General features: G+C 33.0%; 3 protein-coding genes across 4 annotated transcripts in view; 2 read left to right on the top strand and 1 right to left on the bottom strand.

Annotated features, from left to right (window-relative positions):
* The window catches only part of LOC149501787 (uncharacterized), a 76,523-nt gene that overhangs the window by 43,498 nt on the left and 18,306 nt on the right, over nucleotides 1–14,719 (top strand). The gene's annotated exons all lie outside the window — the stretch shown is intronic.
* Nucleotides 4,534–8,831, top strand: LOC114248642 (post-GPI attachment to proteins factor 2). The gene is made up of 3 exons (XM_028181941.2): nucleotides 4,534–5,025; nucleotides 5,101–5,319; nucleotides 5,393–8,831. Exons 1-3 carry the CDS (start codon nucleotides 4,617–4,619, stop codon nucleotides 5,518–5,520), a joined length of 756 nt encoding a protein of 251 aa, XP_028037742.1. The 5' UTR covers nucleotides 4,534–4,616; the 3' UTR covers nucleotides 5,521–8,831.
* Nucleotides 8,089–13,394, bottom strand: L2HGDH (L-2-hydroxyglutarate dehydrogenase). Its single transcript, XM_028181940.2, is given in 6 exon segments — nucleotides 8,089–8,980; nucleotides 10,625–10,845; nucleotides 11,087–11,351; nucleotides 11,354–11,830; nucleotides 11,833–11,963; nucleotides 13,277–13,394. Coding segments are annotated over 6 exon segments (1,317 nt in total). The 5' UTR covers nucleotides 13,339–13,394; the 3' UTR covers nucleotides 8,089–8,819.

The raw sequence follows: 14,719 nt of genomic DNA, 5'->3' as shown, positions 1-14,719 counted from the left end.
CTTTATCATTTTCTATGATAAGCTCACCAGAATCTTCTGATAAATATTGATCAAAAACAATTTCATCTTCGATTTCTCTATATGTTTTATCTAACACAAAAGATTTATTAAAAACCTTTCTTAATGTATATAAATCGAAATGTCTTAAAATTAAATTTCTTTTTGGATTCAGTTTCTTGGAACTGTAATTTAACTTTATTATTTCTTTATGACGTCTATTAAAATTAGATTCTTTGGTCTTCTTTATTGGCTTCCTGCAATAAGATTATTTTAATCGGTTACTTACTGGCCAGTACAAACGTACACAATTTTACCGTTATCGCTGTTGATCTTGAGATATCTGTTACTGGTGGTAGGACATCTTGTGAGTCCACACGGGTAGGTACCACTACCCCAAAAAAAAAGAAAAGATATTGATGGAGTATTGGTACCAACTCCATCCACAACAGGAATTGGCCGAAGAGTTAGAATTAATTAATTAGATAGAAAATAGAAGACGAAGCAACGGCGGGTCTTAAGAGAATAACCTTGATTCCTGCATCAATCTGAGCTCCAGCAAAAGGATTGCCTCCAATAGGTATTTCTGGCTCCTCAGTGTCAGGTTAGGGAATACAAGTCAACGCAAGCTCGCTGACTACGCTTTGTAAAATAGCAAACGAGAACAAAGCAATAAGGGATACATTTAGTACATATGAAAAGAAAGGTATCCCGGCGCCGCAATTTTAAGGAGTAGCCCTAGGATTTTTTTAAGAATATTACGATTCTTCTGGTCGTTGCTTCGACGTTATATACTGGAGATATTTAGAAGGCAAAGCCAAACTAGCTTCTGAAATGTAGGAAGTTCTCAAGAGAGCGAGTCGGCATAAGGCTATAAAACCTGGACAAAGCTATACAAAACACAAGTCTGGTCTCGCATGGAGTACTAATACCATTGCTGGATCAGGACTCCTAAACACAAACTGCGTCGGTTTGACTTGATACAGAAGATTACCATTCGGATTATCAATAATTCCAATCTCATCTGGCTTTGTGGTATCATTGTATCTTCCCATGTGTCGTTATAAACTACTAAAGAATTCACCAGAGATTAGGCAACAGCGCTCTCTCTGCAATGCGATTACAGGGTTTGAAACGTGGTTTGAAAATCAGTTTTACAATACAATTGAGACTTATTTATTATACACAGAAATATTACAAGAAGTAACCAATAAATGATATGTGCCAAATAAGCCAAATACGTTTTTTCTTTCAGAAAAGCAAAAACAGTGGAACATTAAGGAAAGCGGAAAAGTGTAAAACAAATCTATATTTTCCGGCACATATGTAAAATAATCTAAACCAGCCTTTAATCATAAGTACCTACAATTGCTCTGAATATTACTTAGGTACGGTTTGTAGTATTATTCATTACAAGTTAGTTTACTTCAAAAATCCTAGAAATAATGGTGGAATGGTAATACAAATTTATAAATAAATATATTACACCAACCTTTGACTCCCAATTCGACTCTTATTAACCTCAAATCCATTGATCTGGAAGACAACAAATATGACATTAAATATAGGTAAATAAATAAAAATGTCGGCTTCTCGCACTGTACATTACTGCATTTACCGTGAAGTACCACTTTGATTTGTTTGTTTTTCTTGTAACATAACTGAGAAATGGGCAGTCACCACAACTGAATGTAGGCACAGTAAAATCATTTTGGCACCTACACAGTTCAAGGTAACCATTTTTTGATCTCTTTGAACTTTGCCTAATTCTAATAAAATTGATACTTAATAAATAATAATAAAAAAGATAATTAATGTAGGTAATTTAATCAACTTACATACATGATGTAATAGTTTATTTTTAATTCTCTTCTACTTTGCTTTCTTACCAGTTTTATTTGTGTGTTTACCAAGCTCGGGAGTAAAACTCAAAATTTTATTCTCTTCATTATTGAAAACAACAACGAACAAAACTACATAACTTTAAAATTGCCGCTTTAAACACGTCATACAAACAAATACCAAAGTTTTGTAGAAATTATTGGTCATTTAGTAGGAATTTTGAATCGAAGTCTAAATACGTCATAAGCGTTGTAATAAATTAGACAGGTATATTTATTGAATCGATAAAAAGATTGTTTCCACAACAACATTTGATTTAATCAATAAAATAGAGCAGTGACGAATTTAGACTCGATGCCGCCCTAAGCATTATTTATCGCGCCGCCCTCAATCTATATATATAAAAATGAAACCCGTTTTCCGTTGTCACGACATAACATGAAAACGGCTTGACCGATTTGGCTAATTTTGGTCTTGAATTATTTGTGGAAGTCCAGAGAAGGTTTAAAAGGTATAAAAATATGAAAATTCTCGGAATTAAATAAAAATAACAATTTTGTTTTCCCTTTGACGTGTCCCCCGTCGGACGGATTCCTTTTGTTTGTTTTAAGTTTATTCTATATAAAAGTTTAGGTCTTTTATTTATCGATTGAGGCACTACGAAGTCTGCCGGGTCAGCTAGTGTTAGAATAAATTTTATTACATAATGTCGATCCAATATTTTTATTTTAAATTTAAAATATTATCATTATTATTTTATAAACAACAATCTGAGCTCACTTTGAAATGAGACTATCTTTCCTTTCATTTAATTTAATTTCATTTTATCACTTATCATCGTGGCTTATAGAATAAAGACGTCCGGTGCATTCGTGTTGAGCGATGCATCGGTGTTCGAATCTCAGGCGGGTACCATTTTTTCTAATGAAATACGTACTTGACGGCACTTACGGTGAAGGAATAGCATCGTGTAATAAAAATCAAACCCACAAAATTATAAATTGCGTAATTACTGGTGGTAGGACCTCTTGTGAGTCCGCGCGGGTAAGTAACACCACCTTCCCTATTTCTGTTGTGAAGCAGTAATGCGTTTCGGTTTGAAAGGTGGGGCAGCCGTTGTAGCTATACTTGAGACCTTAGAACTTATATCTCAAGGTGGGTGGCGCATTTACGTCGTAGATGTCTATGGGCTCCAGTAACTAATTAAGACCAAGTGGGCTGTGAACTCGTCCACCCATCTAAGCAATAAAAAAAAAGGTTTCATATAAAATTTATATAAAAAATTTAAACCTATATAAAAGATTAGACTATATTGATGTCACACCATACAGTCACACCTTTGCCTTTCCAGTTAGAAAAATAAAACTACTACTGTTCTAAGTGTTACATGTCAAAAAGGTTTTAAATTAAGTAGGTACCGTAAAATGGGGCGATTAGGGACAAATTCCAACTTTATGAGCAATTTTAAGGTAGTTGTTGATGTATATAATGCTATATCAGGATCAAAATGATTGAGTCTTGGGGGCACCTTTGCTGTCTAATTTAAAATTATGCAACTAGCATTCCAGTTTAAGCAAAAAATGCAAAAATAGGTGTAATCCCTATTTACCCGAAAATTGCGGTTAATTGGGACGAAATGAGAAATTTGCTAGGGTTGGCACTACTTTTATTTTTATATATAGTTTTAATTTATTTATTTATTTAGTTGCACCAACAAAGTGATCATCAATAAAAAAATTGAAAAACTGACAAAAGTACATGGCAGACATCACCTCAATTATAGGTGCAATCGACAGTGCAGTAACAACAAAATATATATATATATATATATATATATTTACACATATATAGTGGGCTTTCTTAGAAACGGTTTATATTTCTCCGTTCTTGGTAAGTACTTAGGGGCTGATATTTCTATCTGGGTTAAGAGATTAGGTGTGTCGGTTATTCCATGGATTAATCAGATGAATACCCCCACTCTGAACAAATATTAAATATTTGATTATGTATTACTTAGACATTTTTGTCCACCTTGAGATTTCATTGATCTTGTTACATGTCTCTGCAAAATCGACTTACTTATATTAAAATGCTTATCTATTTCAACTAAAGACTTATTCCCAATTTCGCTTCGATAAACCAGATTTTTACCAACAAATTTAAAAAATATTGTTATAACTACATAGACAACCCTACAAACCTGTACCTATTTATACTTAGGTCGTTTCCATTTCACGTATTCTCATCCCAATTGACCCCTTTTTCGTTGTTATTTGTACCTAAGACGTCCCCAATATCCCCAAAAACAACAGATTTTTACATGTACTTTTATTTAATCAAATACATTAAAACCAATAACAACTAAGACTTACCTTTAATATATATGCTGGTTCAAACACTAAATAACGTTTATAAATCATAGTCGTCTTCTATTAATATCAAATAAATAAAAGAGAGCAAAGTTTCTAGCACTAAAATAATTACCACCACAGGCAGTTAATTTGAAACGCGATTTTTTATAAGTTAGCAGATATTAACATGCATATTCAGAGTTGTTTTGTGAACTTTCAACATTCTACTATTAAACTACAAAAAAATGGAAGATTTTGCAATGAATATAAAACTTATATTGAGCGTCGAATGATTTTCCCGGTTTTTTCCCGATTCGCCTTTCAATCCCTAATCGCCCCATTTTACCGGTACAGGTACCGTACCTACCTAGGTACTAGGTATTGAGTCAGGAATACCGTAGCTCTTTTACTGATTCAGAAAACTAAATGTATTTGCCTTTACACGATGTTTCTGAAACAAAATACTACTTTCGTATTTCAGCAAAAGTGTGCTTTCTTACCGTTTCAGTACCATTAGTTGCTTTCCTTTGTTGTGTGATAATAACGATGGTTAAAGATTTTGAAGAAGCAAATAATACACACTGTAAAGTGCCAAATATATTTCCCTCAATATCAGCGTCTGTTGGTAACTTCGAACCCCAAAGTACGATATGGAAAACCGCAATTTACATACATGCACCTCTCAGGTTTTATATTATATCGTTGCGATGGAAATATTATAAAAAGGTTATTAGATCCGAATGTTTATTTTTAGTTAATTTAGCTGTAACTCTAAATGTGCTGGAAAACCTGTCCCTACTAGGCTTAACACACTGGACATCTTCTAGCAATTATCGTATGTATATTTTGACATCTACTTTTTAAAATTAGCATTATTTACTATAATAAAAAGTGATTTTTATTTTTGCAGCATATCATGAATCTTGTTTCAAAACATTCATTGGTGCATCAGTTTTCTATATGCTATTAACATGCATTATGCTTTCAAATTGTCGTCGGAGATCTAAGTTAACAAATAAAGAGAAATACTCAGTTAAGTTGAAATGGAGAGCTTTCTCTCTTAATGTTACTTCATTTGCATGTGCAGCAATATTCTTTTTAAGGCACAATAGATTCTGTGAGCCTTATGGTGAGCTTTTTTTCTTTTTTCTGTGCTCCTAGATGAAAATGAAGCAATTATAAAATACTTTTTTTTGTTACAGTCTACTCAATGTTTGGTTTTTCGGAGTACATAGTAGTTATGAGCAACATTTTATTCCACTTAACAAGTGTGTACGATCTTCAAATAAAGTTCATTTATTTGACAAAAAGAGGCCTGATAACTGAGTAATAGTAGATCGGGAAAGAGGAAAAGATTATGAGAATATACTACATCAAATAACTTCAAATTGAAACTATTGCAACTTTAATTAGAATATAATTTTAATTTCAACAATTATAATTAATTACAATAATAGAAAACTTATTCAATAATTAGCTTATTCAAACCAATGGTTGAAGGCTGTGAAAAAGGTTGCTAAAGTGCAATTTACATTTTTAATATGTGTTTAGATTGTAGGGAAATGTCACCATGTTATAGAATAACAATATTTTAATGGAAAACAAAGGAAAGAGTAAATATATAAATACTTTTACAATGAGAAAACCTCGTTATAATAAGCTCATTTCCTGTTTCATTAACCAACACCTCAGCATTTAAATTTACTTGAAGTATACCTTTTCCTCTTGTTTTTTTATAAAATTTACGAAAGGAAAGCTGACAGTCCCCAAGAGAACAATAGCCCAATAATCCAAGCTAAAAAATAAATAAATTACAAACAAGATGAGAATATTGTACTTTAATACAAACTTCACTGTTTTTTCTTGATTTATTTGTAAATTGAGTTTAACATCATTGGCATTTTCTTTCAAAAGCAGCTGTCAATTCCTAACAAAATGATGCAGCAATTAATGTCGTACTCTTCCTAAACAGGCATAGTACAAACATCACAATCACTGCATAAAATGCAGCACCGCAGTGGTTTTGAACTGTTTAGTATTTACTAACATAAGGTTGGTACGCCAGCCTGAGAAATGACAATTCTCTTTAGAAAAAACAGCAATTTAATTTAAAATATTTCATTGGTTCTTAAATTCATTCATCTCAAAAATTAGATGTGTAATTGGATTTATGAAATTTTTAAATCTATGATAGATATTCAGCGGACTAAATTCGTTGATAAGTATGGTATCTAATCTAACTTGAACTTATTTCAGTATTTTAACAAAAATGAATCATTCGAAATGCCTTTAAAAGAACATTTAATTTATTAATTCAGATCCATTATTGTATTTAATAATATTTGATATGAGCAGTTATGAGTTTTATATTTAAAAATAACATAGTACATACCTCTGTTCAATTAAAATGCTTTCTAGAAAATGTAAAATATGAAAATAATCATGTTACAAACCTATTTAAAGCAAATTTAACAGATTAAAAAAAAAATTAAGCTGTACTTATTTGTAAATTCAGTATTTATTTTTGGATTTTAGCACCATTTAGTTTTGAGTAATAAATTTAAATGCGTATTTTACATTTTATGACCATAAATCTGTTTACTTTTAATAGCCATTATTTAATTTTAGCCATGCCTATTTCAGTCTTTGATTACTTATTGTATAAAAATTCGTTCACAAATATTGTGAAGTGCTAAAAATAAATAATGGATAATAGAACTTCAATGATTAACAAGTGCAGATTTTTTTTTCGATTTCCGCGAGTCATGGACATGATTAAAATAAAATTTAATCAGTCTGATATTATCAATATTTTTTTATATCATTCCTAATTCTATATTAAAACGATGGATGAATTAAGTTGATTTTTGCCTATTTTTATTGAGATACTTAAATATACAAATGTACATTTGAATTAATATGACATACATTCAACTAAGACTGAAATTGTGTTGTAGTTTGGGGATGGTGAACTGATGTCACCCGACTATATATCGCACCTTTGGAATCATAGAAATTCATTTCCAAATTTTTGTATTTCAACTTTAATTCAAAAATGTAATTAAAACGACCCTTTTCAGCGACTACTAATCAAATGTCCAAAAGCAGCATAAAAGGTACAAACTTATCCATCGGTCTCTTTCACTTCGTCCCCTTCCTCAACGTCTTTTCGGTTTGGAACTTTATTCGATGTTTTTTAAGAAACACATTTTTGAGTTGGGTCTATAATTCTAAAGGTGCGATATGGTCACTGAACAATTTTAGTTCATAACCAATTTCACTATGATGAATTACGAATAAAAGCCATTGAGCCGTAGCCGTAGACGAACGTATATAATTATGTCAATTTTAAGGATGAATTTTAATTCACTTAGAAATTGATTGCCGGTGACTAATTCGACATACATTCTGCTAATTACATAAATACTTAGTTTAAAATGTAAATAAAAACACATAAATAACAAATGAAAGTATCAATGTATTTTTATCATGCTGAAACTTGTCGAGATGAAGCGAACGTTTAGGATGCCATTCCACCGGAGCGGAGAAACGGAGAAATATTAACCAATAAGATTGCACAAAATCATTTTGCAATCTTATGATTTTGATTTTGTGCAATCTTATTGGTTCATATTTCTTCGTTTCTCCGCTCCGCTCCGGTGGACAGGCAGCCTTAAAATTGTATTGTCGTAGATCCATGCGTGTGCAAATTTTCAAATTAATAGCACGTCTTGAGATCGGTGAAAATAACGTTTAAAAATTACGCTACGCACACACCAAGCTATTAACAACGTGTTAAAATAACGGCTGCTAAAAATTTTTACTATTTAGTTTAATTTAGGCAATTTTATTTTTCCGATAACCACAAAGTCCATACCGCGTTTATGGTCATTTAAAATTTTTGGTATGTAAATCTATAAATGTTCGCCATCCCCATTGTAGGTTGTAAATGTGAAATTTAAAAAGCAATGTATATTTTTATTACACCTTTATATGTAATTTATTCGCCATTTTCATTATTTGGTTCGTAAAAAAATATGTATTTTTAAATCAATTATCATTATATTAACAGGAATCTGGCTGGTTGTGGTTTAATTCACTAAATATGTGTTCTGAAGTTTTCCATGAACATATTAGTAAATCATAATATTCACTAAGGAAAAATGTGAAGCATATAAAGCTTGTTTTGTAGTTTTTTAAGCTTCACATTTTTTCCTTTTCGAATTCATTTTTCATATTTTATGACATTAACCTAGTCACAAATATGTACAACAATAATGATTATTTAATAAAATAAGTTAAATATCTTGTAACGTAATAAAATTATGTAATAATAACACTTGAACAACTTTCAATTTACAGAGATATTTTGAAAAAAAAGACAAATTATCTATTGTATGTACATAATATATGTCGGGCATTACATGAACTTACATGAGTTATCCAACGAGTAACAGGTTAATTTAGATTATTGAGAGATTCTTAAAAGTTTGCTTGAGAATGAAATATAACAATACATATATTCAAAAAACGGTCATTAAACAATACATTTAAACCTAATTCTATCAGAGTTATAGAATCTTCATATAAAAATAACAATTATGTACTGAAAATAATAAAGTTACGTTTTCATATTTTAAACTCTTTTTCAATTTTCTCTACAACCATTTCAGCAATCGCAAGTGATGACGTAGCTCCTGGGGATGGAGCATTTCGGCAATGGAGTACTCTACTTCCTATTGCTCCATGTCCAGGTTTCGAATCAAAAACAAAGTCTTCTATTAATGTACCTGTTAAGTATTTATACATTAGGCTAATAGTAAACAATACATAAAGGCAGCTAGTATTTTTTTTACACCACTCAAACTATTTATAAGCGCCAATAAAGAAACGAATCTAAAAAGGCGGTGGCGATCATGCGCTCTCACTCTAAACTATTGCTGTCTTTAGTCGCACGGCGCGTACTGCATGCAAAATAAAATATCAGTTTTTCTGACTTTGTTGTTGAGTTCCAGTTTTTTCACTTTCGAGTTGTGCGACTTTGATGACTGGCAGCTAAAGTGTCTACGCAAGTTGCATGCCAGATGAGACACCTCTCCCTCTGCTAGGGCATAAAGTAAAGTACACACTCATTTGTTTTTATATTCTTTTACAATAAACAACTTTTTCTTTCTATCTTTCTTTTTATTTGTTGACCCTACGATTTGTCAGTGCAGGTACATAGATGCCATTTTCGATTCGTTTCTTTATTGGCGCGGCTTATTTAAGAAACAATGAAACTTAATTATCAAAAATGTAATTTTTCGGTTTATTTAATTTTTTTAATGGTGGTGGACATAACAATATATTTTTAACAATGACAATGCCACTTAGTACTTCGCACGTTAAAATTACTTCGAGTTTGTAACGAGGGTTATCTATTTATGATATCTTATCGAGGGGTGAAAGGCTAGGTATTTGGTTTAGGCGACATTTCGCTTAATACGCGACATTTATCTTAGTAATTACAGGTTAAAGGTTTACTTAGTATTAGTATTAACGACTTGATGTTCTTACTTGAACTTCAATAAAGTTTATCCCTTACAAATAGCTGAAGTTTTGTTGTTATGATATTTTTTTTCAAATTTTAAACTTGAAATGGCTCTCCTGTATAGTTGCATAAATGTCACATAATTAGCCTTTCACTCCTCGATATGAAATTTTTTCTGAAGTTGTGAATATATTCTAGATTAAAAATGTTAACTTTTGCCCTAAAAATATTCGAAACATTAATTATTTGCGTTGCTACCTTAGGCATACTACTATTACCATTAGTTGCTTCACTAATGGTTAATGGTTACCGTGGCTCATGGACGTCAGTAATGTCAGTAATGCCAATATATACAGTAGGCGCGCGAGTTCATGTCCATCCTGAGGAATGCGGTAGTGCTGTAACCTAGTTAATTATGGTAATGTCGATAAAAACTACCGGTTTGGTCAACAGCGGTCAATTTGGTTTAATGTAACTTAAGGTAATTTGCAATTTATGAAGTAAAATAAATGTGATTTTTTTTTTAATTTCTAATAGAGAAAAAAATTTAAATTCCAATTCAATCACTATCAAATGAAAAGACAACCGACAGATCAGAGTCGGAATCAGTATGTATCTTTTTTTCTATCTGAACTTGTTGGAAGCGGAGTAGTCATGGTTAAATAACACAATAGCGTGAGTGTAAATTTTCGATATCGATAAGCGCGCGTCACAACCGTCAAGGACAACACTCGACGTCAAACAAATGCGGGAAGGCGGGCGAAGGTGGTGCGAGGTGTCCCCCGCGCGTCGCCTCTGGCGCCGATGGACATGAACTCGCGCGCATACAGTATTAGGGGTATATACAAGCTGTTGTTTATCACTATTAATATAAGTTTTTGGCCAAACTCATTGGTTCACATACCATCCTTAGCCATTGCTTGCGCCCTAACACCAGCTGGACCCCTTTCAACATCTGCTGACGTTATTTCCTGTATATACTTCCGAACTTGCATAACTTGTAGAGGTGTTATAGCCGATCTTATCATTTCCTTGATACCAAAACTAGCATATTTCATAGCCATTTTGCGGAATCCGGAAAAACCAATAATTTCTTTGAGTTCCTGCATATTATAATCGCCCCACCTGAGAACAATAGAATCGATGGTAGTAATCAATACTAGTTTAACATATTTATCATTAATTTACAATAACATCGACACCTAATTTTGCGTGTAAAAAATATAAATTTATTAAATTTATTTCATACTAACAGGAAAAATTACACACATTTAAAGCAAAACCGTGATAACTGTTAAAATACATAAAAATGATATATGCTGATTATTTTACTGCATTATTAACTTTTGTGATAGTTATTACTCACCTATATCCTTCTTTGCAAAATGCTAAAATCGCATTTGGTCCTACAATAACTCGGCCATCTATTCTTGGTGTTAAATGAACACCCAGAAATGGGAACCTAGGGTCAGGCACAGGGTATATATTGGTTTTGGTCAATTTACTTTTGTTTGGAACCAAATAAAGGTATTCACCTCTAAATGGTATTATTTTGGGTTCTTCTGGACACCCTGTTAAAACTGCCACTTTATCGGAGTGCAGTCCACAGCATGTGAGGACATATTTGCATTAATAACATTATTTTCTGTATCAATTATTTTTACAGGATACTCAGCAGACTCAGCTTCTATAAATTTCTTTACTTCAAAATTTAGATAGGTTTTGCCACCACATTCAATAAAATCTTTAACATAGGAGTCTGTAACCTGAGCCCAACTAACAATACCCGTATGAGGAGACCATAATGCCTGTAATCCTTTGCAATGTGGTTCAATTTCTTTCATCTCTTTACTATCCATGAGCTGTATATCTTTAACACCATTTTTAAGTCCCCTTTCATATAAATCAAAAAGTCTAGGAACTTCTGATCTCTCTGTTGCCACAATAAGTTTACCACATTTGGAATACTTGATTCCTTTCTGATCAAAATATTTATATGATAAGTTCAGACCTTTGACACACAATTTTGCTTTAAGGGAACCAGGTTTATAATAAATACCTGCATGAATCACGCCACTGTTATTTCCACTTTGGTGGAAGGCAAATCGGTTTCTTTTTCAACTAAAGCAACCTTTAAATGTGGGTGTTTTAATATTAACTCCCTGGCTGAAGCAGAGCCTACTATGCCTCCTCCAATCACTGCTACATCAAATTGTGAAGTATCACCTGCACCTGCACTGTATCTAGAATAACAGTATTGCAAAATTATAGAAATTTCTGGTAAGAAGAAACTTAAATTATTAACAATACTCTAATTGTCGTTTATTTCTTACATATTAATTCTATTCAACATATTATCTCTTTGTATATTGGTATTCATGTTATCTTTAAGAATTATTATTATCGTAATAAATTATAATTGGTACTGCATGATGACATAGCAATATGACATTTCAGTAGAATCCAATTTTTTTTTAATTATTATGAGTAAATTGCTCAACTTCCTATGTGTTGGGGATGGGGGTATATCAGAGTTGAATTGATTAAAACCCCTAGTCACTCGTCAACTAGCGCCCAGGTCTTGAATGAGACAAAACTCATCAACTTGAAGGCATATTTTCCTGCCACCACTGGACACCGAGCCAGGCCTCTCAGAAGCCTGCTTTGATGATGTGGCCAACCCACCTCGGTGTACCCTCGGAATCCCTTACTGAATCATCATCATCGTGTTCCGACCATCGGGATCATCCCCTACAGCTTGAGGACCCATTGAATGAAGTGAGAACCTAACCACTGTACAGAATGAGGCTAAGATACTTCAGCAAAACCCAAACCTTGAAGTGGACACCTCTAACTACGATGTGAGAATTCACAGGTTGCACTCTCGAGCGGCTCGTGAAACTACAAGACCTGGAACTTTCTAAGCACCCATTGGAGGCCCGGTTTAATACGGCCAACCATGAGTGCCTCCTCAATAGTGGTAGGGTGAAGTGTTTGGAGTATTTTTTTAACTTTTCAGGAAGTTCTTAGACATGAGGAGCACTTTGGCTATGCTCTTGAAATTGTCAACACCAGTCTTGACTGAAAACCAGTGTTATACAGACTCTTATGACCTATAAAATTTTGTACTAAATGATAAAACTTAAGTTAATGACTTGGTTTAAAATATACTTTATTGGAAGGACTGAGATAATGAATTGCCTGACTCTTCATCCCTTAATGATGGATCTTTTATGTCAAATATGCTGTATTTTCTGGATTTTAAGAATTTGGAGTAATTTGCAAATTATACATAAATTCTCCAGTATACATCGCAATTGAAACTAAGTTCTTTTGTTTCTAGGCTGGTGGCGGATTCAGTTTGTGATACCTAGAGGCAACAACATAATTCATAGGCCATGGTTCCTAATATCCAACAATATACTAAAAATGACTACATTGTGCATTTAAGTCACACTGAAGGAAGGCTTATGATCTATCCCATAAATGAATAAGTTCGCTTATAGACGAGATGTTTGGAAAAAGCTAGATTTACCAGAATTATCTTTAAAAGTACCTTCGTAATGTGCCATTGGTAACAGGATGACGATAATTAAAATTCAGCAAAATCGCACGCATTTTTTCGCTATTGCCATTTTTTCTCTTCGGTTTTTATTTTCCTATTTAACTTGTAGGTATTTAATATTCCCAATTCCATGTATCTATCTATCTCTTAGGTTTATGGCGTTTCCTTTTAGATTTCGCCAATGTCAAGTGTATTTAATACTCTGCTTTCTATAGTGGGCTTCGTGAACGAGCAAGGTCACAGATATTCACTAAGAATTAAGTGAGTAGCTAAGAATGTTTGATGACAGGATCTCTGTTGATTTACCTAAAACAAATAAGACGCACACAATATATATACAGGGGTTAGTTCGATAACAGACAGACAAACTACAGCTAATATTATTATGGTTAATGAATGAACTAAGAATATAAACGAAAGGGAGTTGACAAGGGAAAGAAGAGATTTGAGATCAATGGGGCGAGGAATATCAGGAGGAATGAGATCATAGAGGGAGGAAGATAGACGAGGACAACTGAAAAACATGTGATTTGGAGAGCCTTCGTCAAGACCACATTCGCAAATAGAACTATCCCTGATATGAAGTTTAGCCAGATGGATGGGGGTACACGTATGGCCTAGCCTTAATCTACAGATCGTACTTGTAACGCGTTTATGTAAATCTTTGAAGTTGCAGAACCAAGGTCGGGAGGAATAAAGCCTTGAATATCAGCGTAGTGTTTACCTTTAGAAAAACTAGTCTTTTGCCAACAAGAATTCCAAGAAGAAAGCAATCGTTGTTTAGCTATTGGGAGTAAATCATTAGAATAAACTCTGTAATGATCCATACAGCCAGTTTTGTGGCGTCTTTAGCACAAAGATCTGCAGTTTCATTACCTAAAATGCCACTATGGCCAGGCAACCAAGCAAGGACAACTTCAATGTTTTTAGAATGGCAGCTGAAAAGTAAATTTTTAATTTTTAGTATGTAAGGAATTTAGATTTTGATTTAAATTGGTTAGCAACGATAGCCTGTAAACAACTCTTAGAATCAGTAAGAATAACAGATTTATTTAGTTTATGGGACTCAATGAATGATAATGCTTCCAGAATAGCTATGGACTCACCAGAGAAGACTGAAGCTTGAGGGGGGCATTTAAAATTGAGAATCACATTGTATTTAGGAATCCAGACAGTGGAGCCAACACAACCCTGGTCTGACAACTTAGAAGCATCAGTGTAAATGATGAGCCAATCGGACCAATGCTTGGCGATGTATCTATTTAACTGGGAATTTGCAGAATGGCATTTTTTTTCTATACCGAGATCTAAAAGAACTGAGGCTGAAAGATAAGAGCCTTAAAAGAGATGTCGAAAAGAGGAAATTTTTGATACTGAAATACAGGACAAGGAAGGCGGAGATAGCTGACAAAACTATTGAAAAGGCAGGGATAA

The sequence above is a fragment of the Bombyx mandarina genome, chromosome 12 (assembly GCF_030267445.1).
Source record: "Bombyx mandarina strain Sakado chromosome 12, ASM3026744v2".
NCBI classification, from domain to species: domain Eukaryota; kingdom Metazoa; phylum Arthropoda; class Insecta; order Lepidoptera; family Bombycidae; genus Bombyx; species Bombyx mandarina.
The sequence above is the reverse complement of the archived record's forward strand: the minus strand, read 5'-3'. Positions and strand labels throughout refer to the sequence as shown.